Genomic DNA, 27732 nt, shown 5'->3' with positions numbered 1-27732 from the left:
TTATTACAAAATGTTTTTTTCTAATTAATAATTATTGCTATTATTCTGGAAGTTTGTCAACCTGTTCTATTCTTTCCTACATGGATTAACTATTTCTCAAACTGACATTTGATAGTGCTTTTAAATATCTTAAAAAATATTAAACAAATAACTTTTTTTTTCCATGTGGATTTCTGAGATACGTTTACTAATTTCAGGTTAAAACCTATTTATGAAATATTTTTTTATGAAAATGATAACTTTTTTTGTACAAATAATGACATTGATGGACAATACAGTACAGTTTGAGATTTTTCATTTACGTACAATACATCTGCTGCATCTATATATATGCTCTTGGAATGTATGATAAAATATAAATTCACAGTAATCTTATTTATTAAATGTACCCTCCACCTGCATAAACATACAGTGAAGGTAGACATTCTGTGGGCTAAACAAATATTTGATCAGACTTTACAATATAAATTTGGTAGGAGCGTGTGACATCACTGAAGCAGGTCTGCATTCTCAGTAATATTAGTTCAGCCTACAAAATAGTCTTCACTGACTAGATGACATCGATAGTATACTTTCGGGAACTAATGTGCTTATAGCTTCAATTATTCACATAATTTTTATATATTTTTTTATATATATATATATATATATATATATTTATGCTCATGGACAACATTTTATGACAATTTTCTAAATATCTGGCTTGTAAGGCTACATTTTATAAGGCTGGTTCCATTGTCAATAGGCATCACTTGCAATTAAATTATTGAATCTTTAAAACACTATCCTTTTTATTTTTATATTTGGCACCTGAGGATAGCTGTCATAAATTAATATACTTCTTAGGAATTATATATGTATATTGTCATGTAGTCAAATTCTTTTATTGAATTGCTTTGAAATTCTAGCATAATTCCACTGTTTCTTTATAGAAATAAAATACTAGACTTTCACTGATTGATAGCCAAACATATTTGTATTTTTCAGATATTAAGGACAAAAAAAGTAATTTACTGAAAATGTAGTCCTTATTCTGTATTGCTTTGAAAACCCAATTCCGTCACAGTTCATGGTTGAAATAATATACAAACAACCAAGCCACATGAAAATCGTGGCTTTCTGGTAATGCTAAATTTACTTATTCAAGGCTTTGACACCGTTTATTAAATTCTATACTACTACAGTATTAGTACTTTATTTTTATTTAAGTAGCACTATGTTTGCTTTTGTTTGATTTGTTTTTTACATGCAAAAACCAATGAAACACAGATATTTTTCATCATAAAAAAATCATTTAGAAAAAAAAAGCATTCGACACATAGGGATGCAGCAACACTGTAATTAAACATTTCTGCTATAAATATTATATTCACCAAAACAACTTGCCCTTAGGAGGGTAATTACAAAACAGTACTCCAAAAAATATTTTTTGCTACTTTAGTATTGTCGGCAACACGGTGAAATAGACAATATATTTCATTGCTAGTAAATTTCAGTCCCATTGTTTTTTTATTGATTAAAAGTTAATGAATGACAAAGAAATACAAAAAAATCATAGACAATGTTGCATGTTGTGCCCTATGTAATACAGTCACTTACTGCAGAGATTCAGCTATTCATGTTGTGTATCAGATTTTTGATACGTTTTGAGATGCTTTGATAGTTTTTTTTTGTTGTTGTTGTGATATTTTGTGTTATAGTTTCTTCATAGAAAAATGCCTGCCATTTTGGTCCCAGATTTTGAGTTCTTAGAAAATGTACATTCATGTTTGGTCTTCTAATCTTGATAAAAGATCAAGGTTCACTTCTGGGAAGAGAATCAAAAGCAAAACAAGACAATATATTTTACAGCTGATTACAATCCACTTTGTACATAATATTTCTCAAAATAGCCCCCTTTAAATTAAATCAGAGCACTTAAAAATTACTCCTACACTTATGTGCGACTCCTTAACAGGCCTCAAGTTTAAGCAGTGTTTCTTAAAAGGACCATAGTTTAAGGCCACTATAATAATGACTACACTGCTTGGGAAGATGGCCCCCATCAGCTGCCAACATGGGGGTGGTTTACATCTGCGCTTACTTCATCTGTGACACCCTCCCCCAAATCATGTTACATACTGCCAACAGTTGATATCCAACTAGTATAATTTACATTCACAATGAAGAGGAGCTTTGAGAGTAGTCTCTCAATATCAGGTTGTCATATTTAGGAGATGATGGGGTACATAGAGCTGATTCAGATACTGGGGAGCTAGGGGAGGTGCTGTCTGAGTCAGTGGAGTCTCTAAAAGGAGAAGGAGGCGTTAAAGCCACCAACTCCTCCACATCTTGTTTTACTACTGGTGCTTCTGAAGTGCTAATTTTGACGCTGTCAGAAGACGATTTTCTGGCAGAAAGTGACCCACCGTTAAATTCAACAGCAGGGGCTGGCTGGATCTCTGCAAAGGTGGTCATTGCTGTTGGAAGTTGGATCTCCCTTGGAATCAGGTAGGAAGAACATAAAGGGGTGGGCACCATGGTTCCTTGTGTGTTAGCCGACAGCATCATGGAGTTTAGCTCACTGATGTTGGCTGTGAATCTGGTCACAACATTACTGATCTGGTCCATAAGAGAACCTTGAGAAGAGCCACTTCGTTGGGCGGTGTCTGAGTGAAAGGAAGGGATGTCATCATCCGTCCGGGTTACTGAAGCAGCTCTCTGGCTTACAGTACTGATTGGAGAAGGAGTTTGCGGTCGGTACTGTACCGGATAATGTTCCTCTGCCTCAGAAACGTCGTACAGCATTTTGGCACTGGAGTCTGGGAAGGATGTGCTGATATACCTGTTCTCTGTACTGCTTTTAGAGAAGGGCTTTATAACGGCTGTTTGATTTGTACTATCCTTTTTCTTGACATGGACAGAAAGGCGCTGCCAAAGATGGTGGCCCCTACTTGTCTTCTCATTTTGTGCCCATGTTACAGATTTTCCATTAGAGCTAGAATAAATTTGAGAAATTTAATGTGAGAATGTAAAATCATTACACAATGTACTATTTTGCTTCTTTTAATTCTTACTGAAATTTAGCCATTTTGTTTTTAAAAAACTTCAAAGCCTTTTCTATTTGTCAAAAACAAAAATATCATATTTTGGACAATACATTTTCTAAGTCAGACTTATCTCCCTTAAAGTAAACCAGATGGAATTTTAGTATTATATACTATGTTATATTATAAAGCCTTTTGGGCCATCATTAGAGATAGGCACACATTTTGAGTGGTTGCAGAATATTCAACTGGGCAAGCCATGAAGCACTGTAAGGGTTTTTTTGGGCATGCAGGGCAAAAACTGCCTGTTTCTGAAAGCTGCATCCAAGTACTTGCCACCTGTATTTTTCAACGGCATTTCCAAGATTGTCTAAGTTGTGGTCCCCCTACCCAATTTGTCCGGTGCTGCAGAGCAGCAATAATCACTGGGACATTGGGACCATGCCCATTTTCCCAGAGATTTGCGCATGTGCAGTAGAGAAGTCACAGAGAACATGGCTTGGACGCCATGTTCCAGAGGCCCGCACATACGCAGTAGACTCTGGCACAAAGTCAGGTACTGCTGCCAGAGAAGAGGGGGATGGTGCGGAGTCTGCACACAAGCCCTCTCCTCTCTTAAACCGCCTCTGGCAATGACAACTGTGTTGTATTTTGTAACTCAAACTCTGCCATAAAATGTATAAAATTATTATCACACTGGAAGACCTTATAAAATTATTATATAGATGGGCAGTTTGGTTGTAAATTACATTAATAATCTTAACATACAGCCTTGGAATTATTGCAGCAAAATCCTGCCAGAACCTAATGAGTTCTATAATTAACAAGCAATCCATTAACTGAATATTTTTTAGGTGCTAAGTGGCTAAAATTGGCAGTTGTAGAGCTTTATGTCTTAAATGAAAGGGGCTTGCAAGGCTGTGAGTGAAGCACTTTGAGTTCTATTGGGGTAAAAATAGTAATATTGCAAAAAAATGTACTATCATTATTTTTATTATTAATTATTATTATTATTATTATTATTATTATTATTATTATTATTATTATTATTATTATTATTATTATTATTATATAGGAAAAATAGATAAATGCCTAGGGTGGAACTATTCAGGGCAGCAGAGAGATTATTTCTTTTTTTAAGTTTTATTTTTTGGGTTTTTTATAAATATGTGACTGGAGTATTATCCCTAATTATAAATCTGGCACTCTAAAAAAAAAATTCAGTAAAACAATAGACTAGCAACAATGTTTCATAGAAAAATTTTGAAAGCATGATATGGAATGTGATAAAAGGGTCAAAGAAAATTTCTAATATTCTATTCTAAAGGGTAAACTGCACATTAGGAGAGAATGTAACACTGATAGGCACAAGTTCATGTGTCATGTTATTATACATTCATACTACATTACATAATTTACTTACCATAAGAAACCCATACTTGAAAGGAATAGACAGAAAACATAAATGTACACAGAATTACAGATAGACATTTATATATTTCAGTATTGATATATTCCATATGTAATACAAGAACATGCTAAAGCACTAGAGTGGATTTCTGTAGACAGACATTAAGCAACAACAGACATATATTTTCTATCAGCTTAAGGAAGCAATGTGTTTAATTGGTTTCATACTGTATATGCCATTTAATTGGCTGTTATAATTATTTTTATTATACAGGAGCTAATCAGCTTTTCTGCTGATTTCCAAAATGCATCCTACTAAAAGAAGGATGAGATACACTTTCTGCCAGCTTTGGGCCTGGGTGATATTCAGGTGTTTTGGGAAAATGAAATGACTGTGGACCCATGCGCAAAGCAAGAAGCGCAATAAAATTCACCTTTCCGCCCCTTTATGTAATTTCAATAATATTGCCAGGCAAGAGGAAATATAATTTTTGTACCTAACTCCGTACCTCAGCCCCTACACAACCTAGCTCTGCAAACCATACACTTTGGGAGAAGTACCATGGCAAGTACAGGGGCTACATTTCAAAGTATAGTCTATGAATTCGTTAAGAAGAGTGGTGGATTAACCACAATTGTACTGGAGGAAGCTCGGAGGTTAGGTGGATCCGTCAATGTCAGGGCATCCTCTCATGGTCTCTACTCTCAGGCTTGGGAGAAAGGGCATGAGCAGTGAACCTGCAAATGTGCTTCAGTGCCCATTTGGAGCAGAGTGGCTTCACACAAATTTTGATCTAGGTCCTGGCTAAGAAACATGGGGGCAGATTCTGAACAAACCTTGTTGCACTGCAAGGGGGGCAAATACATTTATTTTGCATGCAGGGTAAATATTGGCTGATTTTGCATGTAGCCCACAAATGCTGGACAGCTTTATTTGGACACTGTAATTTTTTATTTGAGTTTGGACACACCGCTCCCAAATCTAAATCTCTCTGCACATGTTACTTCTGCCCCACCTGCAGTGCATCATGATTTTACCAAGGTGCAAAGTTACTGGCTCTTTCTGCTCAGATCCCAGCTCACACTCAGACCCATTGTTCATGGCTATGGAAAGCTGTCAGGAAGGTAGGAAGGTGTTGTATTATACCAACTTATGCTTTTTGCCTTTACTTTGTGAAACAAATACTGTAGCAATACTTACTTTTCTCTGAAAGATAATCTGCTGTCTGTACATTCAAGGCCTGATTCAGAGGCGCACGCCACTGCGTCTTAATGCTAATGCCGCAGCCAATTCGTACAGAGATGCCAACCGCCTGTGGCGTTAATCCACTGCTCTGCGCTTTAAGACGCACCATCAAACATTTCACCAGCCCTATGGAGGCGCACATTATTATCTGTCTGAACACAGCCAACTGTTGTCAGTGCAATGGCATGGTAAGACGCAATCGCTGACTGCGACACGCCCGCGTCCGGCTAGCCATCCCGTTACCTCTCAGAAGCGCCCACCAAAATTGCCTCTCTCTGCGTAACAGTTCGCTTTGTGGCTTAGAACAGTAGCCAATCGCGATTGTGTGTGTAGTGCTACCCGGATGCATATGCAGACTGAAAATATCGGTCACTTGGGTGCGGCATCGACGCTGCGTGCACCTTTGAACCAGGCCGGTTGGTGCAGTCTGCGCACATCACATACCTCATCACATCACCAATCAGGATACAATGATACCCCCCCAGTCTATTAGTACTTCCCCAAGCAGACACTTTTCTATAATGCCGTCGTGTCTTCTATAGTCTCCCTATATCTCGGCTTATGCCGTGCATACAGTTCACTGTCAGATGAAAGTCACCCTCAGACAGACCAATTATCTGACATACACTGCGAGATACAGATGGATCCTCTGTCTGATGCTGAGTATATCCACTATCAGATCCGAACACAAGTTATTGCATCTGTCAGGGGGATGCAGTAGAGATGCCGACGGTCTAAATGCCGATCATCAGCATCCCGACTGTCTAGTCCCGGCAACTGTCTAATGACAGGCATCAAAATCCCGACGCCTGTCATTACACCTACCCTGGGAGCCTGACACCTGGCTTACCGATCGAAGGTATGCCGGGCACGGGGGGGTTAGGTTAGGGGCTCCCGGGGGGTACTTAGGGTTAGGCACCCCCCCGGGAAGTTAGGGCTAGGCTAGGGGAAGGAGTGGCTAGGGTTAGGCACCCCCCCCAGGAGACTTAGGGTTAGGCTGCGGGGAAGGGGGGGGTTAGGTTTAGGCACTTAGAGGGGGGTTATGGTTAGGCATTTGGGGAGGAGGTTAGGGTTAGGCACCCCTAAGGGAGGGTTAGGTTTAGGGGGGGGGGTTAGGTCAGTAAATAGAAAAAAATATTTACCTGTCGGGATCTTCACTGCTGGGCTTCCGCTGTTGGGATTTGAACCGTACTGATTCCCTGTTAGGAATGCTGAAAGATTTCTCATGCCTGACAGAGAGATAACTGGTGCTAGGTTGCGGCCATACACTGTGCAATTATAGGCTCTATCTGCCAATTATCGGTTGATCTGGCCAATTACCGCACAGTGTATGGCAGCCGTTACTCTGCAATTCGAATCTGTGCACACTGAGAAACGCGTTTTACTGACAGACACAGTGATAGTTCTCGTGGTGTCTCCTGTGCATTTTACTACTACAGAGCAACTAATATTTTGTATTAGTCTAAATTAACTTTTTCCAGACAGTTTCTGAATGGTCTAGTTATAGTTTATGCTCATAATTGCTCCTTCAGTATTTTCTTTTAATGATCTATAGCTACATAACTTAATAGCTCTGTCCATCTGCTTTATTTAAACACATAAGCCAAGTGTCACGTCTGAGACGACAAACAGTACACAGACGTACATCACACACAGCAGCTAGGCTGGATGGTCTTGTACCCGTCTAGCACTACACGACAGAGATTAGAGTTTAAAAATAGATTCTTACATTCCAATGGGTTGCTGACAATAGGTGTGAGTAGGCCCAGGAGTGAATGAAATGCTAGAAGAAAGTAAGTTTGATGAGTTAATAAATAACATAAAAGGTAATGTGTATAAACTGTATGAAATTTTCTCTTCACACAAACAGTTGTATGAAAAAAACTTTGGTCAAATTGCATGTTTCACCAAATCTGAAAAGTTAATATAATGTTTGCAGGACAGAAAGTTAAAAGCTGTATCAACTAGGTTTGGACATCGACTATTGATGATTAGCATCCATCGATGGTCGGATGGCGATGGTATACAGTTTTACCATTGATGGGAGGCCACCGATGGTGTACATCGGTGGTGGGTTCTTTTGGGCTGCTCTGCGCCTAGGACGTGAACCCCTTAATGTTAGGGACACCGGTATAGAGGAGCCTTAACGCTGGCCCGGCGCTTAATCATATATTTGCAAATGTATGCAACCAATACCTCTGAATTTCTATTATCATGTAGGATTCAAGTATTTTTGCTAATACTGCTGCAGTGTGCTGGAGGGAATCTTCTTTTTTCTGTGGTTCAGTATAAACCCTGCCCTTTACAAGCACCTGAGCAATATCATTAAGCTGATGTGAGCGACCACCGTACTTTCTATTTTTAGTTTGAATATGTTGTGTACAGTATTACATAGATTATTAGATAAATCATTCTCCTAATTGAGGGCAATTGAAAAAATCCAAAGGGGCTAAAAGGGGGAGATGTACAGTATCAAACCTTTTAAGGAGGAAAGGTGGGGAATATAGCAACCAGCTAGCAATCAATTAACTAAATCTACATGTTAATGATAGCTAGAAGACACTGGTATATCTATAATGGGTGCAGGTTGTGTGGTTCAATAGGTCCAGGAGGGCTCACACTGCACACCCTGCACCTATATATTAGTATACTTACTTCTCCGGAGTTCCGCTTCGGCCAGTTCTGCAGACTGAAAGCCCCAGGAAAATGGCCATTTTCCCAGTGATATACGCATATGCACTAGAGATGTCTCTGAGGGCACCATGTTTCCGGAGACATGCACATGCACAGTAGACTCTGGCACAAGGACAAGAGTCTACTGCGCTGCCGGAGAGGGGGGTGCCTACAAGGAGGCTGCACACAGGCCCCCTCCTCTCTTAAAATGCCCCTGCTAGAAGACGATTGGTTGCTATGGCTTTCAAACCACCTGAGATATCAGTGGTAGCCTGTACTCCTACACAAAGCTCCATCTGCCTTACATGTAAGGATTTCAGGGAAAGCAGCAGGTGAGGGTGGGTGAGGGAATTGTAAATTAGTTATTTATTTTAAGCCCTTTAGAATGTTTGAGAAAGAACCCTTAAGGAATAGACCAGTCTGCAGACAACGTATTAAAATTAAAGTGACATCTACATGTAAAGTATTTAGATTTTTATTTCATGACATTCCAGACATAAGATTAACAAATATTTATGTATGTTATTATTTTATGTTTTATATTATTGTTCTTTTTATACTACAATACTCTTCCAAGAGATGATTGTCATGACATAGACAGGTTTGTTCATTGTTACAAGACATATTACATAAAGTCTGGATAAATCTGTCTGACCATGGTGGAACACAACATGGAGAGGAGGTTTTGGTTCTTTGGTACAAGACTTACATCTGGAACGGAAGGTCTGATTGTGGAGGTGCAAAGACTGGAAAAACACAAAAAAACATACTATGAACATGGGAATAAATATGGATTATGGAGATGGGGAAGACATTGAAAACCAAAACATTAAAATGTAAAAAATTATGAAGAGACAAACATTATGTATATGTAGAAACGAAAACTGTAATGATAGCTGGTATTATTACTTCTGGGCCGGCCTATATTTTCTGTTACTTACAATGTGTTTCATATTTGTGAAAATGAGCGACCTACCAATATTATATTATCCTACTACTTTACTAGTTTAGAAGCCCTATAGTGACAACTACAGATAGATCACAATAAGTGAATAGTACTATTCCCTGTACTTCTCTGAAAATGGTAACACCAAAATTGTATGGCTATTAAAAAAAATATTGGAATGCCTATATACTGTAAGCAGTAGTTAATACCATTCTCTCCTATTCTTAAATTCTCCTGAAATAGACTTAAAGAAAAATTATAACCAAAACATATACTACTGCTTCCCATTTACTACGTTATCATGTTACCTATTTGTATTTGTTGTTGTCTCTGCTTAGCTGTATATATCATTCTGTTACTGTTTTATTGTCTGTATTATTTGACACCAAACTACAACCTTTGCTTCCATTCCTTAACTCTGTGTTCCTTCATTGTCCTTTTTTACTGTCTTGTTCATGATTCACCCTGCTATTATTACCTCCCTCTCTAACCCCGCTACCTCGCCCATCTCTACCCTCCCACTCTCACTTCTAGTATCACAAAACTGACTTCCCCCATTGCTCTTGCAAAAATCTATAACCTCACATCTCTCCTCTTCCTTCCCTCTCATGTGTCCTCTGGACTGCCAGGTCTGTTTGCCCCAAATTGACCTCTACTCATAACCTTTTCTTCCATAACTCCCTCAACTTCCTCGCTATCATGGAAAACTGCATATCTCTGTCCATGCTGCCTCCATAGCTGCCCTCTCTCATGCCCCCATAAAACATGTCAGTGTTGGGGTCCTCCTTTCCCACCTCTGCAACATCCGTGTCATTCTACTTGAACCCTCTTCTCCACCACTGTGTTTCACTTAATCTGCCTTTTCTGTCGTCCACCTTTATATTGGTATCAGCTATCATCCCCCTAGTCCTTTCTCCCATTTTATGTAAAACTTCTCTGCATGGCTTCCCCCTCTTTCTCTCCACTGACCTTCCTTCCCACATTCTGGTAGACTTAAACATCCAGATTAATAATCCCTCCAATCCATCCAGCTGCCTCTAAACTTTTCTGCCTTGTTTTGCCTCTATCTTTATAGACCTCCACCCACTCCCACAGTGGCCCCAACCTTTGCTTGGTCTTCTCTTACCTCTGTACTTCCTCTGACTTTAAAAGTTCTTCTCTCACACTCTTCAACCACCACCTCCTCTCCTTCTGCATTTATATTTACCCTACCCCTCTCCTACAACCACTCTCTCTAGGTGGAACCTCAATATTTTTATTCCATTAGCTTGTACTCTTCTTTAGCTATTTTCTCTCACTCATTACCACCCTCTCTTGCCTCTCCTTCCTGTCTTAACTAAGCTGTTGCTTTTTATGACCATGCTGTACCACTGCTTGTGACTCTACTGCCCCAGCAGTCACCATCATTCTATGATTATCTCCTCAAAACTTTTACCTTCTACTCTAACCCACTTTTGTCCAGAGCAACTCTGAAGGAAATCACTCCACACTTCCTTGCACACTTCCTCCATTTCAAATGTATTCTCTCCTCTTATACCTCTTTAATGTACTAAACACTCGTACAGTAATTTCAACTAATTAATCTCCTCTCAATCCCCCAAATCCCACCACCTCTTAGCCACCTTCAACTCCCACCTTTCTCCACTCTGTGTCTCCCTCAGTTTTCTTGACTGCCACCCACTTTACCTTTGAAATATAGTCTATCCACCACAACATCTTTTCCATTTAGGCTACTTTCCCCCTCTCATTCCACAAGGACTCTCAACCTTGTCCTCCTTCTCCCCTGTCTGTGGTGTTGAAGTTTTTGATCTCCTCTTCTCCTCTCCATCCTCTACCTCTACCCTTGACGCCATCCCTTTCCAGTTCCTCTATTGTCTTTCTTCTGATGCCTGCTACCTTATTGCTCACATCGTCAACTTATCCCTCTTCTCTGGCAACTTCTCCTCTTCCTTCAAACATGCCTTGGTCTCACCCATTAAATCAATCCCTAAAGCTGGGTACACATGTAAAGATTTTCTGTACAACCACCCAACTAGTTGATTGGTTGGAATGAAAATCTGATGATCAGCAATTTGCTCCTAAATGCCAGAAAACAGATGAAAATGGTCGTCAGACAAGTTTGTTAAATGTTTGATCCAAACAACAGTTTTTGTCCATATTCCAGCGTTTGGGAGCAAATTGCTGATTGTCATTTGCTTTCATACCTTACCAGATTTTCATTCCAACCAATCAACTAGTTGGATGGTTGGAAAGAAAATCTTTATGTGTGTACCCAGCCTAACTCTATAGAGCACCTCCCTTTTCTGTCTTGTTGCTCTACCTCTGCTGCTCTGACTTCACTGTCTATCTGTCCCACTAACAATCAAATTTACACTTCTCTCTCAGCCACAAATCACTCAACAACTCTGCTATCTGTATTATCAGCCTAATTTCCACTCAAACTCCTTCTGCCAACATCTCCACTCCTCACTCTCACCTTCAGGACTTCTCCTGTACCTATTCCAAACTCTGGATGTCCTCCCACACTTGCCTCCAACCTCCCAACCTTTTAAGTGTGCTATATATTAATGTCCATGCATCCTCCTACAGTAATTCCCAGTAACTCTCATGAGCAAGGCCCTCCTTTCCTGCAATCAGAGCTTTGTAATTATGCAAGTGATATATATATATATATATATATATATATATATATTGTGGTGAGATGGGTTGCCTCTCTCATCTGAATTACATTCCTGTGGGATCAGTTCCCTTCAAGGGAGACTAAAGCAAAGCCTGTGCAGTCTGCAGCAGCAGTGGAGGTTTGGAACTCCGGGTATTCTGGGTTGCACAGTTCTAGTTGGAAGTCATCACTGGATGACAGGAAGGGTTTAAAACCCTCCCCCATCTGGTGTTCTGGGCACTGATGCCGAATAGCGGCCAGTGAGTAGGCCGGAGTCTCATTAGTGCCAGGGATTTTTCTGAACTAGCTGTGCTAAGGAGCATAGTGGATTGTGGCTGCATTCTACCGTAGCAGACTAAACACTAGCACTTTGGTGCTGACTCAGTAGCAGACTGAACACTAGCACTTTGGTGCTGGGTGATTTACGTACACCTACATGTATAATTACTGTGCCCGTCTGTCCAGGCTTCTGTCTGTGTATGTTAAAGTGCAGTGTGTTACAATTAAAAGGCACTGCCTACCATGTGTCCTATTTACTATGACCTCATTACATTTTATATATATATATATATATATATATGTCTTAGGAAAAAACGGCACTCCCAGGCTACAGTAATCAAACAAAATCCATGCTTTACTGTGCACAGTAAAGCACTGGATTTTGTTTGATTACTGTAGCCTGGGAGTGCCGTTTTTTCCTAATACATATATTGGAGGGGCATTCTACCCCAAGATGAACACCCCAGCAAGTATCTAAGTGGCTTTATGTAACGAGTGCCGGTATTATGTACTATATATATATTGTGATAGGATCACTGGTAAAGTGGTCTGTGGCAGGTACATTTGTCCCAGATTCCTGTCTTTTGTGTTTTAAACCCCCAGGAGAAAGTCTGCAGTGTAGCAGGCTTGAGTTTCGGCTTTTTGAAAAGCCGGTTTGGGACCTGGGGGTTGTGGGTGAGAGGAGAGGGAGGGCTCCACCCACGGCCACTCCAGGTTTTGGTTCTCTTAGCCTGGTAACAGGCTTGTTAGGGTTTCCACCTGAGAGTAGTCAATATAAGCCTAGTGTGTTTAGGGCTGATTGTCTCACCTGGGAGAGCAGGCAGGGAGTTTGCTCAGAGACACTTGGAAAACCTATTTGTGAGTACTGTGCTGTGCCTTGTTGCTGGTGAGGGCATTAGGCCCTGCCAGGTTCTTGTAGTGAGGGAACTACCTGTGAAGTTAGAAGCCCAGCCAGGGCTAGGATTTACGTTTATGATTTCTTTATGTTATTTCTGTTTTGCACAATAAAGACTGGTGCCGACCAGCTTGTACTTGAATCCAGTCTGGCGTACTGTTTCCCAGCTGCTGTGTGTGTAAGGAAGGAGTCCTCTACCCAGGAGAGGAACCCCTAATCTGACTGTGTCACAATATATATATATATATATATATAGTATATATATATATATATATATATATACATAATTACATATACACTACTTCGTCTGTGGTAGTCAGGTAATAAAGTCATACTAGTCACAGGACTCCTGTGTCTAGTATGACTCTATTACCTGTATGCCTCCGACGAAGTAGTGTATTGTGGATACCAAGTGCTGGGATCCTTTCGGAGGGCACCGAGGCTTGTGTTGACCCAGTCGTACTGTGAGTGCCGTCCGACTGCAGTGTATATATGTATATATATATATATATATATATATATATATATATAATGTAACGTTATTGTCTGTACCATTTTGTACATTTGATCTTTGTTATGTTTTACACCTAGTTACAGAGCTATGGAGCCTGTGTTCATCTATACAGATGTGTCCACATACATCTATCCTCCGTGCACTACAGGTCGCGCTACACATACGCGGGAGTTCCGTTTTACTCGATAGCACCGAGTGATATTTGTGAGACTTCAAATGCGTCTTATTCGCACAAACGATAATAAAATTCTATTTAGTATGATGTTTACAATCAAATATATATTTTTTTGTGATAAAAGAAATACACAGTATTCAGTTATCCATTACAGTCTAAAATACTATGGGGATATGTATCAAACCTTATAGAGAGATAAAGTGGAAAAGTTGCCCAATCAGCTTCTAGCTATCATTTATCTAGCACGGATTATAAAATGACAGTTAGAAGCTGATTGGTTGCTATGTACAACTTATCCACCTTCTCTCTCTCTCTCTTCTCTCTCTCTCTCTAAGGTTTGATACACCTACCCCTACATGAAATTCAAATGATTTATATATACATGTGTGTGTATAGGTATACACATATACACACACCTCTGTCTACACACAAATAATATTGCAGAGTATACAGTAAGTAATGACATATGTTGCCACTCATTTTAAAAGATGTATTTTTTTAGGCATTCATACAGGGTAGGGAACACTTTACTTTTTTTGGGGGGGGAGTGGGGAACATTTTATAACCTGTATAAAATAAAATGTATCAATGTGTTTTACTGGAAAGTTAAAAAAAAAAACAATTAAGCCCGGAGCGGTAAAATACAAAAATAGAAATGGAAATTAAAACCTGTTAATTTTACCTTAGTGTTTCCCCGGAAGACCCTCTTCTCTTCCACAAATTGACCAAGCTGCTGGAGCGACTGGCGGCCGAAGAAGACTTCCCGTCCCCCACGTGCATCCGGACCACGGTGGAGGTGGTGAACGCGCTGCGGACGTTTCTCTCCGGCTTTGCAAGAATTATATACACCTTTGGCACGAACATGCAGCCGAGCGCTACCGTGGCGCTCAAGCTCACCGAGAAGCACATGGTGATGATTTTGTAGTTGCTCCCGAAATATATTGGCACGAAGGCTAGCCAAATGATGCAGGTGGTGTACATGGTGAAAGCGATGTACTTAGCCTCATTGAAATTGGCTGGCACGTTCCGAGTCTTAAATGCATAGAAGGTACAGCTCAGGATCAACAGCCCATTGTAACCCAGCGGAGTCACTACTCCCAGATTGTTGGTGTTGCAGATCAAGTAGACTTCTCGGATACTCGGGTAATCAAACATGACATCCGGAGGCTCCATGATAAACAGAGCAATGATGATTCCCAGCTGGATACAGATTAGGACGAAGGCAATCACCAGTTGGGCGCAGGCGCTCATAAACCTTGGCTTCTTGGTGCAGATTTTCTTCTTGCTCCCAGCCAGGATCCGGGCGATGCGGTTGGTTTTGGTGACAAGGGCCGAATAGCTCATAGCGGGAGAAAGGCCGATGCCGATCCTTTGCAGGTAGCAGTAGATCCGCTGGGGCTTTGCTATAAGACAGAACGTGCACAGGTAACCTAAACAGATGCCGGCCAGAATGATGTAGCAGAGCTCCCGGCTCGATGACTTCACCACAGGAGTATCCCGGTACAGGATAAATATGGCTGTGACAAACATCGTCGCCAACAGGCCCAGGCATGAGAAGACTACGGCTGCAATCGGCTCGGGGTCGCTCCACCTGAGGTATTCCACCGGGATCTGGTCACATCCTAGAATAATACAAAGGTTTTATCAGTAAATCCAAATAAATTGAGTATTTTTAAATAACTAAAGGGAGTGAAAGGTGACCACCTTCAGGTTACTTTATGTTGGCCCATAAGCCAACCTTCAATGTTACCTAACTGTACTTACTGCTTTCCCTTCTGGACATATTAGCCATGCGGTTATATCACTAGGTACAGTGGTTTATGTTTAATGCCCTGACGTTAAACAAACATCAAAGGACACCACAATCCAGAGACAGATGTCACACACTACCCAATACAACTATGTCTGACTGGAGCACCCACAGAAGAACTTGTTATCACTTAATGCTACTATTTAGAAAGTTATAATGAGAGATTAAGACTCTATAAAGGCATAAACCAGTTGATGGTGCCCCTGGTACTGACGCATATTCGGGACTACCCTTAGGGGGCATAACCCTGTCATTACGATGTATGGATCTATTTACCTTGTATCTACCAATTTTTATACTAGTCAAATGTGTTAGTATATGTTTTATATGATATTACGAGTATATCCTTTGTGTTTATTGCAATTGTTATGATACACAGAACTTTAACTACACTGGGATATACATACCTCCCAACATTTGGTGAATGCAATTCGGGATATCTGCGCGCCTTAGGCACACGCTCCCGAAAAAGGGGTGTGGCCTATATGTAAATGGGTGTGGCCTAGCGGCACGCCCCCGTTTGCACCACTAAGATGCTGGGCTGCCCCCGTGCTTCCCAACGTACTGTGAATAGATGCTGTGCGCTGCTCTGCATAGTGTATGCTTCCCCCAACTTCCCCCACACCCACCGCAGGACACTGCGGCCCGCGGGTGGGACAGCAGGACAGCCCAAAAGAACGGGACTGTCCCGCTGAATGCGGGACAGTTGGGAGGTGTGGATATACCCTATTTCTTTGTAATAAATCCTGCAAAATCACATTACCAAGACCGTGCAACTAAATTTAATTCAATGTAATCATTCCTATTTTACTTTTATTCAACCGGTAAAACTGAAAAGGGTGACACTAATATGTGCACAATAATTTTACATATCACTTTAAATTCATCTTGTATTATATAGTTTTCTTACTACAAGAAACGCATGAAAGGAATGGATAGAAAACACAGAGGGGGAGATGTATTAAAGCGGCACAGATCTGTTACCGAGGCGAAGCAGGAAGCACTAACGATGAGATGTAAGAACTTTTCAAGTGACAGAGTGGGGGAGTGAAAACTCCCCCCTCCGGGGATCCCTGCCTGAGTACACAGAGCGCCAGCTTAGTGCTGATTCGCTGTGTCTCACTTTCGTCCGGCTCTACTGGGCATGCGCGGGATCTCAGATCTTCTGCTCCTGAGCTCGCCTTAGGACACCTGCGTTATGGTTAGACATGTTTGCTATAGGGCAACGACAGTTGCAGCTGTCGATATCGATAGCTGCAGCTGTTGGAACGGTCAGTGCAAAGTTCATGCGTGGTTGAAGCAAGAGACAATCCAATGTGGTTACTCTCATTATACAGAGGTGGGAGAAATCATGTACTGTAGGGGGTATATTTACTAAAGTGCAGGTGTTTAGAAGTGGAGATACTGCTCATAGCAACCAATCAGATTCTAGCTATTATCTTCTATAAGGTGCTAGATAAATGATAAGTAGAATCTGATTGGTTGCTATGGGCAACATCTCCACTTCTAAAAATCCGCACTTTAGTAAATATACCCCTATGTGTTGACTTATGTATTCTTTGCAAGTACTGCAACTAAGCTCTCCGCTTTGATAATTCTTTAAATTGCTTTATATTCATCTTTAATTACGCGACACATCAAGCACCATAATATTTCGGGATTGAATGGTTTGTTGATCACCTCCCGTTGTATATAGCACTAGACGGCCTTCCTCTTGCGGAATTTTGTGATAACAACATTTAATACATGTTTTTTATAGTTTTACAATTTCTACTTGTAGATTTTTTGTACCCTCAGTTTCGTCAAAGTAACATAAAGGGTCTGATTCAGATTTATCCGCTATTGCTGCCGCAGTTGCAATTTTTTCGGCTGAGGATTTGCCAACAGTATACTAGTGGAGCAGCAGCCGGGACTTGTACTGAGACACCCACCGGAGCCATCACAGCTGTCTGCAACTGTGTACACACAGGGGCGCTGAGAGGGGGGGGAGCGGGTACTAAATGCCCTTGCCCGGGCTGATGGAGGGGTCCGGCGCCACCCTCCCTCCCTTTTACTAGTCTCCTATGCCTGTGAGGGGGAGCGATCATGATGATCGCTCCCCCTCAGCTGTGAGCCAGGCTAAGGGGCTCACAGCATTCCCCTCCCCAGCACGCACCGCTGCGGAAAAATTTTTTTTTTTAAATCCTAAGGTGGCGTGGCCACGCCTCCCACGATTAGACCACGCCCCCTTCATCCCTGCCCTGCCGGCCTCTCTATGCCCCTGTGTACACATACGCAGCATCAGACGCAGATCACGCAAAACATCGACTCCTTCAACGAGTCTATGGTCACCCAGAATGGCCGCCGTAACCGAGACGCCGGAGATCTGTTTTCTGCATACGGGATTGCAGACGAAGGGTGTGACATACAGCGTTTTCAGCCGGCATGCCCCGTTGTCACCCCCAAACTCTCCCTACCTGTCAATCACACTGCGAATATAGACTTGCAGAGTGTGACTACGGTAATGTACCTGTGAGTCAGACGCATGTGCAGCGGCAAAAAAAATCGATCCATTCGCGAAAACATCGGCATTGCGTACAGCTCTAGTGTAAATCAGTTCCATAGTACCAGACATTGTACCACTTACAAAGGGCAGTGCCTAGTCAGAGGTGGTCCCGTCATGCGCCACGTTTTTGCACAAGTGCACCTAAAGTTCCATCTAGGCTTGCATCATGCATTTGTGGATGGGCAGTGATTTGCACAGGCTATTGTCCACTTTTGCGGAGGTGTCTCCCGAGATGGCATCCACCTTGATGGGCACTATGTAGACAAGCCGGTGCACAACCGAGGGCATGATTCTGAGTCCCGCGCAATGTGGCTGTCGTACGCGGTTGAGCGACTACTTTCTACTGCGCATACAGTATGTCTAAGTCACACTGCGCAAGCGTGAATGGTCCGTCTTATCGTGTTATGGGAATGCAGTGCGCGTGTCGCTGTAGCGGTTGCGAACTCATGCGCAGTATCTCTCACACTGGAGGCCATACTCTGACGAAGAGTACGCACCTAGCATGGGGCTGGGGCAAGTTTCGCGGGTGGTACCGATGGTTGCATCCTCAAGCAGTATATGCGCGTCTAAAGGCGCTCAAAGTGGGCGTCTCACTCCTTGCACAGCCAGACGCACGCTTGTACACCAGGGGAAGGGCTGAGACTAGCATTAGCATAAAGTTCCCAGCTCGACTACGCCAAAAGTCACTAAGGTCTAGTACCAACAATCTCATGCATGAGGTCTACATCCATGTAGCGCATTGCGCATTCTGTTCCTGTAACGGCAGCCATCGGCAGGCCACAGGCAAAACAAAAGGGATCATTATCTCTATCATGTCATGGACAGGCTGCACACCAGCGTTTCCTGTCAAATCCATATTGCAGAACTTAAATGCAGAAAAAATAGCACATGTCCAATTTTTGTGTGTTTGCGCTGTTTGACAGGAAACCTGTACGCAGTCGGTCCGTCACACAATAGAGATCAATGATGTCTTTCTGTATCTGACCAATGGCTATCGGTCAGAGCCGACTTTGCTCCCTTGTTTTTAAGTAAGCCTTTATCATGGGACTTTCTAACATACACGATTCAACAGACGTTCTCTTCCTATGGTGCCGTTGGGAAGAAGTAATCTCATATTTTTATTTAGCTATTGATTTCTAGAGCAAACAAGCATTCTGCATTCATAGCAGAATCTCTTACGCATATACACTTCATCGCTATATATTATTATTATTATTATTATCATTTATTTATATGGCGCCACAAGTGTTCCGCAGCGCCTTACAAAGTACAAAAACAAATTGTATACAAGTGACTTACAGAACAATACAATACAGGACATGGATAATATACATTGCTACATTAGCGACCATATCACCCAGATAAGCAACAGAGCTTAAGCAACCAAGTGTTAGGTGCCCTGGTGGTGAGTAATAAGTAAATGACACTATAGTAAGGAGAAGCACAAGAGGGTAGATGGCCCTGCTCGTGAGAGCTTACATTCTAAAAAGGTGGGGGAAGACAAACTGGGTTGACACAGATAGGGTAGATGGGGAGGAAGGAGCCTCTAGTAGTGGGTTAGGATGACAGCTGGAAGGCTTTGATGAAGTAGTGGGTCTTGAGAGCCCGTTTGAAGGATTGCAAAGAGGTGGAGAGTCTGATGGGGAGTGGGAGAGAGTTCCAGAGGTGGGGAGCAGTGCGAGCAAAATCTTGGAGGCGGGAGTGGGAGGAAGTAATCAGCTGGCATGAAAGGCGGCGTGCATTAGTTGAGCGAAGAGAGCGGAGAGAAGCGTGAAGGGAGATGAGATCAGAGATGTATATGGGAGAAGATTGGGTGAGGGCTTTGTGAACGAGCGTGAGAACCTTAAATTGGGTTCTAAAAGGGAAGGGGAGGCAGTGGAGGGCTTGTAGGAGAGGGGAGGCAGATGTAGAGCATTTGGAGAGGAAGATAAGCCGTGCAGCAGCATTAAGGATAGACTGGAGAGGAAAGAGATGGGATTTGGGGAGGCCAGATAGGAGGAGGTTACAATAGTCCAAACTGGAGATGTAAAAGTTAATAGCAATAATAATAATAACACTAATTTTATATATATATATATATATATATATATATATATATATATATATGATTTTAAAGTAAGAATACAAGGCTTACGGCAACTATGAGCCAAGCATCAATCTCTGGTTCAAGACAATTTCACACCTCTCAGTATATATTACCAGCTCAAAGCTTCATAATAAAGTTTCAGCATAGACTAGAAATGTAGCTCTATATTTTCTCCTTCACTGAATATATTTTATTACAAGCTCTACAAACCACATTTGATTTATTTCTCATCCATAGCCTGGATGTTAAATGGATATTAATATTTGCCCTGCATCTACCATTGTGTGTAATTACTGTATGTGCGGCTTTTCTCCAAACCGCAGCTTTCCAGGGTTAAGAAACTTTAAAATTCTTTGTTACAAGAGACAAATCTATGCTGCTATATACGTATCTTTTTGGGAATATTTAAAATGTGCTATATGTTCTATTGCTCTTAATGAATACAAAAGATGTCACTGTGTGTGCAGCAGAGGCATATAAAGAATTGCATTGAGCCGGAGAGTATAAAGAAAGGTTATCGCAAGAGAACAGAGGACCTCATTCAGACCCAGTCGCAAGCGCTGATCGCTCGCAACCGGGTCGATGTTTTGGTCCTGAGCACGCGTAGCGGCCGCACTGCGTGTGCGCAAGCTCCAGAGCGAGAGAGAAACTCTCTCGCTCCGGAGCTCACTACAAAAGGGCCGGTTTTCGATATTGATCGACAGCTCGGCCCGTTTTGTAGGCGTGGCGGGGGGTGGTTTCACAAACGGAGGCGTTCCTTAAGGAATGCCTGCCGTTTTGTGGGTGGCCACACTGACATCAGCAGTGATGTCTGTGTGGAGCTTCCTGCTCGATCAGAGCAGGAAGCTCCCTGGGGCTTGCGGTTACCGAGACCCAACCTTAGGGCCTCGTCGCAAGCCCCGATGGTCGTGATGGTCTTGGCCATTGAGACCATCAACCTGGTCGGTCGCTAAGCTGTGGGTTGTAACCCACAGCTTAGCTAGCGACCAGGAGGCCGCACTAGAAAAAGCAAGTGGCTGCCCTCATTCAGAGCGAGCGGTCGTTTCTTGTGACCGCCTCTGAATGACGGCCAGAGTCTACATATACTCATGCTGCTAGCAAAGTACAGCTCACACAGGGGGAGAGGTATCCAGTATTGCAGAGGGATACATTGGAGAAGCTGTCCAAAGAAACCAATTAGCTTCTAACTATCATTTATCTAGTACAGTCTATGAAATGACAGTTAAAAGCTAATTGGTTGTTTTTGGCAAGTTATCCACTTTATCTCTCTCTCCAAGGCTTGATACATCTCCCCCTATAATCTTAAATTGTGTAAATATTACAGAAGATAGAGCACTGTACTCATGGGCCCCAAGTGGGTGGGGGGTAGGTACACATTACCCAGGCCCAAGCCTCTGTAGGGGCCCGTGAGTGCAGGAGGGTCTCCTTGCAATGCTTTCTCTTGCCCCATTGTGTGCACCATTGTTATATACACAACTAGGGGGCGTAGCCATATAAACACACATACACACAGCACCCAGGCTCTCCTGAAGTCTTGGCAATCCTGGATGTAATGTAAAATGCACGTATAATTTGAAAATTGTATTATTTAATTTACGGTCCTATTTATCAATATTATTTTTACACCCTTTTCACATTATTTTAGTATCACATGAATGTATTAAAGGGCAGTTGGAGCAGTTTTCGTGAAAAATGACTCCAATCCCTTCAATTTGCATATTTTAGTAAGCAGATCGCATTTCCCATATTTGTAATGGGAAATGAGATCGGCTCAGATTCACTAAAAATAAACTGTAAAATAATAAGTGGGACGCCCTGTGATGATAACGCCATCTTCAGACCCATCTTCAGATAACGCCATCCGACAGGCAGAGCAGAGCCGGGAGACGGCCCCTGTGATCAGCTTTGTGGTCTAAATAGACCACAAGTTGATCACTTTAAAAAAAAAAAAAATACCTTCATCTATGGACCAGTGATAGGTGCTCCGGTGAGGTCATCTGGTCTCCTGGGTTCTGCACTGTGACCCCGGGCAGCTGCTCTATGCTGGCATCTCAGTTTGCAGCATAGAGCAGCTGACCGGAGTTATAGCGCAGGAGCCCGGAGACCAGCTGACCGGAGCCCCAGAGGACCCCACCAGAGCACCGATCACCGAGGTAAGTGTAAGCAGAACAGGGGTAGGGTGTGCGGCAGGAGGGGTTGGATGAGGCGATTACAGCCATGGCGGGTTGGTTGTACGGATGCCTATGCGCAGACACCTTCTCACTGGATTTTTTGCAAATAGTGTGTGAGAAGTGAGGAGGTGCAGGCAGGGCCTTCCTGCGCACGCGCTAGCTGCGGCTGAGCTCAGGGGAGGCTGCAGTGGCTGATGGGATATCAAGGGGCGGAGCCAGATGGGTGATGGGCAGAAGACAGGGAAGTAAGCAACTTCCCTGTCTGTTTTGCACTGAAGTTCAGATAACGTTATACTGAGATGGCGAATCGGAACACTGTGGCGGAACGGAAAGCACTCATCAAACCAAAGGATGGTGATACGATTCAGCCACTGAGCGGGGGTGCCGCTGAAGAAGTCAGGAAATTCTTCATGTAAATCCTGCTCTGTGAATAGCACTAAGCAGGAGTACCATGTTTTCAGCCCCACATGGACGCTGCACTAAGAAATGATTATATAATGGACAGACTGAGGATTTAGGCAAATAACTCACTGGCTTCTAGTCCTTCATGTCATATGTCCAATAGATCTCTTGGGTGCAGAGAATTTTGTATTATTGTGCACCAATAGACTAGTACTCAATGAGCTTTCACCTAAATTCTCAGTGGTAAATGTAATAGCCTGCGGACTGCAGGCATCGGCGAGTTCCGTCCAAGATTGCCCAATGTTGTAAAGTAGCAGTCATTTAAATCAACCTGGTTTTACCTTTTACATGACAGCTACATTACAATAGGTATGCAGTCGGGAAGCCGGCGGACATAATCCCGACAGTCGGCTTCCCGACTGCTTAAGCCCGGCGAGGGTTAAATCCCGATCGAAGGGATGCCGGGCGCCGAGCACGGATAGCCGCGCGGGGGGGGGGGAGTTAGGTTTAGGGTTCCTGAGGGGAACTTAGGTTTAGGCATCCCCCGGGAGGTTAGGTTTAGGCTAGGGAAGGGGGACATAGGGTTAGGCACCTCCCCGGGGGACTTAGGTTTAGGCGGCGGGGAAGGGGAAGGTTAGGTTTAGGCACTTAGAGGGGGGATTAGGGTTAGGCACTGGGGGGGAAGGCAGTGGCGTAACTAGGGGGTTGGACAGGGTGCGTGCCCTGGGTGCCGTGGGACCGGCGGCGCGGGGGGGGGGCGCCTCCGGCCATGGTCCGGCCCGCCCTAGTTAGCCACCAGTGTAGCAGTGAGTGTGGTCAGCACTACACATTTACACAGGACCGGCACTAGGCTTCCAGCGCCAGTCCTGTGCTGCACAGCTGAGCCTGTTCCCTCCCCCTGAGCGCTTGCCCAATAGCGCTAGGAGGCGGGCTCAGGCTGTGCATAACACACGCAACGCCGCCAGCGCTGGCGGCGATGCGTGTGTTAAACAGCAGCCAATTAGAGTCAGACTCTCATTGACTGCTGCAGCACCCACTGCAAGAGCCGGGCTTCCGTCCGGCTCCTGCATTGGGTAATGGGACAGATGTCATGACATCATGATGTCTCTCCCATAATGCTGAGCGCGCCAGCCCGGGAGGACTGGTGGGCGGCGGCGGCGGGAGCGGTGTCGCAGACCGGAGCAGCAGCGTGGATTCAGGTAAGTATATTTTTATATATATATTTTTTAAACCTGTCTGCACTACTGGGGGCACAACGGGGGAGGGGGGTGGCTACTACTGGGGGGACCTCTACTGGGGGTGGGGGCACAACGGGGGAGGGGTGGCTACTACTGGGGGCACCATTATTGGGAGGACCTCTACTGGGGGGGTTACAACTGGGGGCACTTAATCGGGAGGGGGAACCTCTACTGGGGACTACTACTTGGGGGGGGAACTACCACTGGGGCATTATAAAAGGGGCCTACTACTAGAGGCACTGCACTCGGGGGACCACTACTGGAGGCAAAAATAGGAAGGGCCACTACTGGATAGGGGGGATCACTACTGGGTGCCTGCATAAGGGGGATCACTACTGGGAAAACTGCATGGGGGGACTACTGCTGGGGGCGCTATATAAAGGGCACTGCATAGGGGGGAGGACTACTACTGGGGGCACCATATAAAGGGCACTGCATAAAGGGATACCGCTACTAGGCGCACTGCATTGTGGGGACTGCTACTGGGGGCACTGCATAAGGGGGAATACTACATGGGGCACTGCATTTGGGGGGGCCACTACTGGGGGTACTGAGTAAGGGGAACTAATTGGGGGCTGTATAAGAGGGACCACTACTGGGGATACTGTATAAGGGGCACTACTATGGGCCTGCATAAGAGGGACCACAACTGCATACTGGGGGTACTGTATAAGGGGTACTACTGGGGTTAAGGTGCATATGGATAGGGATGTTCAGCGTGACACGCCCCATTTTTAAGTTACCACGTCCATTTTTTTTGCCGCACATCGGGGGGGGGGGAGGGGCTCCCTTTTCAAATTTGCCCTGGGCTCCAAATACCCTAGTTACACCACTAGGGGAAGGTTAGGGTCAGGCACCCCTAAGGGAGGGTTAGCGGGTAAAATTAGGTTAGAGAATACTTACCTTGGACGAACGGGATTTCCTCCTCTGCCGGTATGCCGCTGTCGGGATTCCAACCGCCAGGCATGGTCTGGTGGTAAATCATACCGATTCCTTACAACATTGGGCGGTCTCGCACGGAACTCGCCGATGCCTGCAGTCTGCAGGCTATTACATACACCCCTCACTTTACAAACCTCTTGTTCGGACCTTTGACCGTTCGACAAAATCTTTATGCATTCATCATAATAAGTACATTCAGTGAGTCTTTACTATTCAGCCGTTTTGGGCCATAAAACCGCACTAGAGTGATATTTTAGGGAGAATAACATCCCAGGCTTGGGCACTGCTCTGGCCCAAATAATGACCATTCCGTCAAGCAAAGAGAACACTTGCCTTTCATATTAAGGGGTCTGTTTATGTCCCATCTCACTTTTGCCCTGTTAAGTATCATCTGTTATTGTCGCTATTTGCAGCGATAAGAGATGGACTACTAGAGCAACTTAACATAGCCTTATGCTGGAGCGCGATCTGCCAGGCCTATTCTACTGTGCATGTGCGGCCATCATAATTAGTGATTAGGAGGGAGGTAAACTGTACAGAGTCTACTAGGGAGGGATCAGCAGATCCCTCTAGCGTGATGATCTATCCAGAAATACCATCGTCATCTTCAGATGGTGTTAGCTAGCAGGAACTGCAAAGCTTTTCGAGCTTAAGAAAATTGATCCAGACCGCAGTCACCATTGAGAATTATAGGGAATGTGGTACTTTGCATTACTTTACATAACTCGGGCAATATTTCTGATTTCTCCGACGTTCAGCTTTTTCTTAAATAGCTCTGATACTAAGATATGCCATACATGCCTACCCTCCCGGTTTTCGCGGGAGGCTCCCGATTTTTCGGGTAACCCCCCGCACCCCCGGTAGGGTAGGCATTTCTCCGGCATTCTGCCCACTTCCTAGTGAAGTGGGCAGAATGAGGAGAATACCCGCTGCGATCGCGGGTCCGTGAAGGGGGCGGGGCTTAAGATGTGATTCTGCATGAATCACAGCATTTGGCCCCGCCCCCTATGTAAATTTTACCCAATTGCGGCAGTTTTGCCGTGAGGGGCGGGGCTTAATTACGCAAATCATTAGGCCCCGCCCCCATCGGCCCCCTGCTGCTTCTCTTACCCAGGCTTCTCCCGGGAAGAGATTATAAAAGGTAGGCAACTATGAGATATGCCTGCACCATGTCGGAAACGGTTCTTGCATGGCTTAAGGCTTGATAAATAGGCCACTAAGAAACATGAAGGAATGTATAGTAGTCAGTGGCATAACTATAATGGGTGCAAGGTGTTAGAAAGCAATAGGTTCCTGTACTCTCTCGTCACTGTGCATATATGCTGGGCACTAGGACCCAGAGTCTGCAGGGAGGTCCGTCTTCCAACCTGATGTGACTGCAGCCATCATTGTGCTGTGTAAGAGTGACATGGTGGAAGACAGAAGTCTCCTACTTAGCTCCTATAGAGAACCTGGATAATACATGATTATGAAGCTGTTCCAGTATTGTGCACCACTACCCATATGCAGCATACAGTCATAAGCTGGTGAGCTGTATATAACTCCACTCCGCTCCATACCAGTGTGCATGTAACAGTGAGTACGGCTGTACCTACTATCGCTCAATAAACCAACACCACTGGTTAAGTAACTGGGCTGTTCATAGGGTATACATTCAATATCCCGGCTCAGCGGATTCCGGTGCTCAGAATGCATGCGCCGGAATCCATACACTTGTCAGAATCCTTGTGTCAGCATCCTGACCACCGGTAAACTGAAGGTAAGTAGTGGGGTTAGGGGGAGGGTTAGGGTTAGGCACAAGGAGGAGGATTAAGGTTAAGCACTGAGGGGGGAGGGTTAGGTTTAGGGTGTGGGGAAGGGAAGGTTAGGTTTAGGCACTAGGGATGGAGGCTAGGTTTAGGCATGGGAGAGGGGGGGTTAGGGAGAGGGGGAGGGTTAGGATACCGACTGACAGGTGTTGGTACCCTAACCCTGTCGGGGTGCCAGCGTCTGGATTTTGACCGCTGGGATCCCGAGCACCGGCATCCCGTACCTATCCCATTCTTAGTTTGAGTCATCTGCTGGTGTGTGCCTATATAACTGTGCAATATCATCTCCTACACATTCATCATTTCTAACACAGGGTGTGCACACCCTGTACCCATATAGTATGCTAACCTCTCGTCCCACGTTGTTGCTGCACTAATCACAGAGACAATGGTGCATTTTCTTTCCTGGGGATTTATGTATGTGCAGTACAAAATTCACCGGGTAAATGTCTTCGGACCTACGTTCCAAGAGCCCCGCGCATGCGCAATAGACTAGAGTAGAAAAAATAGAAACGGCGCATGTAGGTCTAACCGGACCCAGAAGACACACTGATAATAAAAGATAAATTGTTTATTATAACATACAAGTGTAGATAATAAATGGTAGATATTGGAGATAGATTGAAAGGTCAATAACCACAATAAATTACTGCAGAAATTTGTACATAAAAAAGGAAAAAAACCTCACATGTATTATTGGAGATTAGAGCACCAGCTGTGTACTCCAATCACATGTGTTGTACTAAAGTGCTGTTAATAAATACACCTCTATAATATAGAATAAAATCCTCTTCAGGAATAGATGAATAAATGGCCTATTACTGGCATAAAATGATAGTTCCGTTATTGTGAATCCATATTGACACAAATTTTGTATCCAATCATTGGCTGTGAATGCAAAAATGTA

The 27732-nt window shown here is 43.7% G+C and overlaps 1 protein-coding gene across 1 annotated transcript in view; it reads right to left on the bottom strand.

The window, feature by feature from the left end:
* Positions 1-1401: 1401 nt before the first annotated feature.
* GRM5 (glutamate metabotropic receptor 5) overlaps positions 1402-27732 on the bottom strand; it is a 90324-nt gene continuing 63993 nt past the window's right edge. The window contains exons 7-10 of the mRNA XM_088449020.1: positions 14506-15445; positions 7412-7465; positions 2409-2977; positions 1402-1807 (exon numbers count right to left, since the gene is read on the bottom strand). Coding sequence (XP_088305146.1) covers positions 1764-1807; positions 2409-2977; positions 7412-7465; positions 14506-15445 — 1607 coding nt within the window. The 3' untranslated portion in view covers positions 1402-1763. The remainder of the gene's footprint in view (positions 1808-2408; positions 2978-7411; positions 7466-14505; positions 15446-27732) is intronic.

The sequence above is a fragment of the Taudactylus pleione genome, unplaced genomic scaffold (assembly GCF_031769625.1).
Source record: "Taudactylus pleione unplaced genomic scaffold, aTauple2 ptg000478l, whole genome shotgun sequence".
NCBI lineage: Eukaryota > Metazoa > Chordata > Amphibia > Anura > Myobatrachidae > Taudactylus > Taudactylus pleione.
The sequence above is the reverse complement of the archived record's forward strand: the minus strand, read 5'-3'. Positions and strand labels throughout refer to the sequence as shown.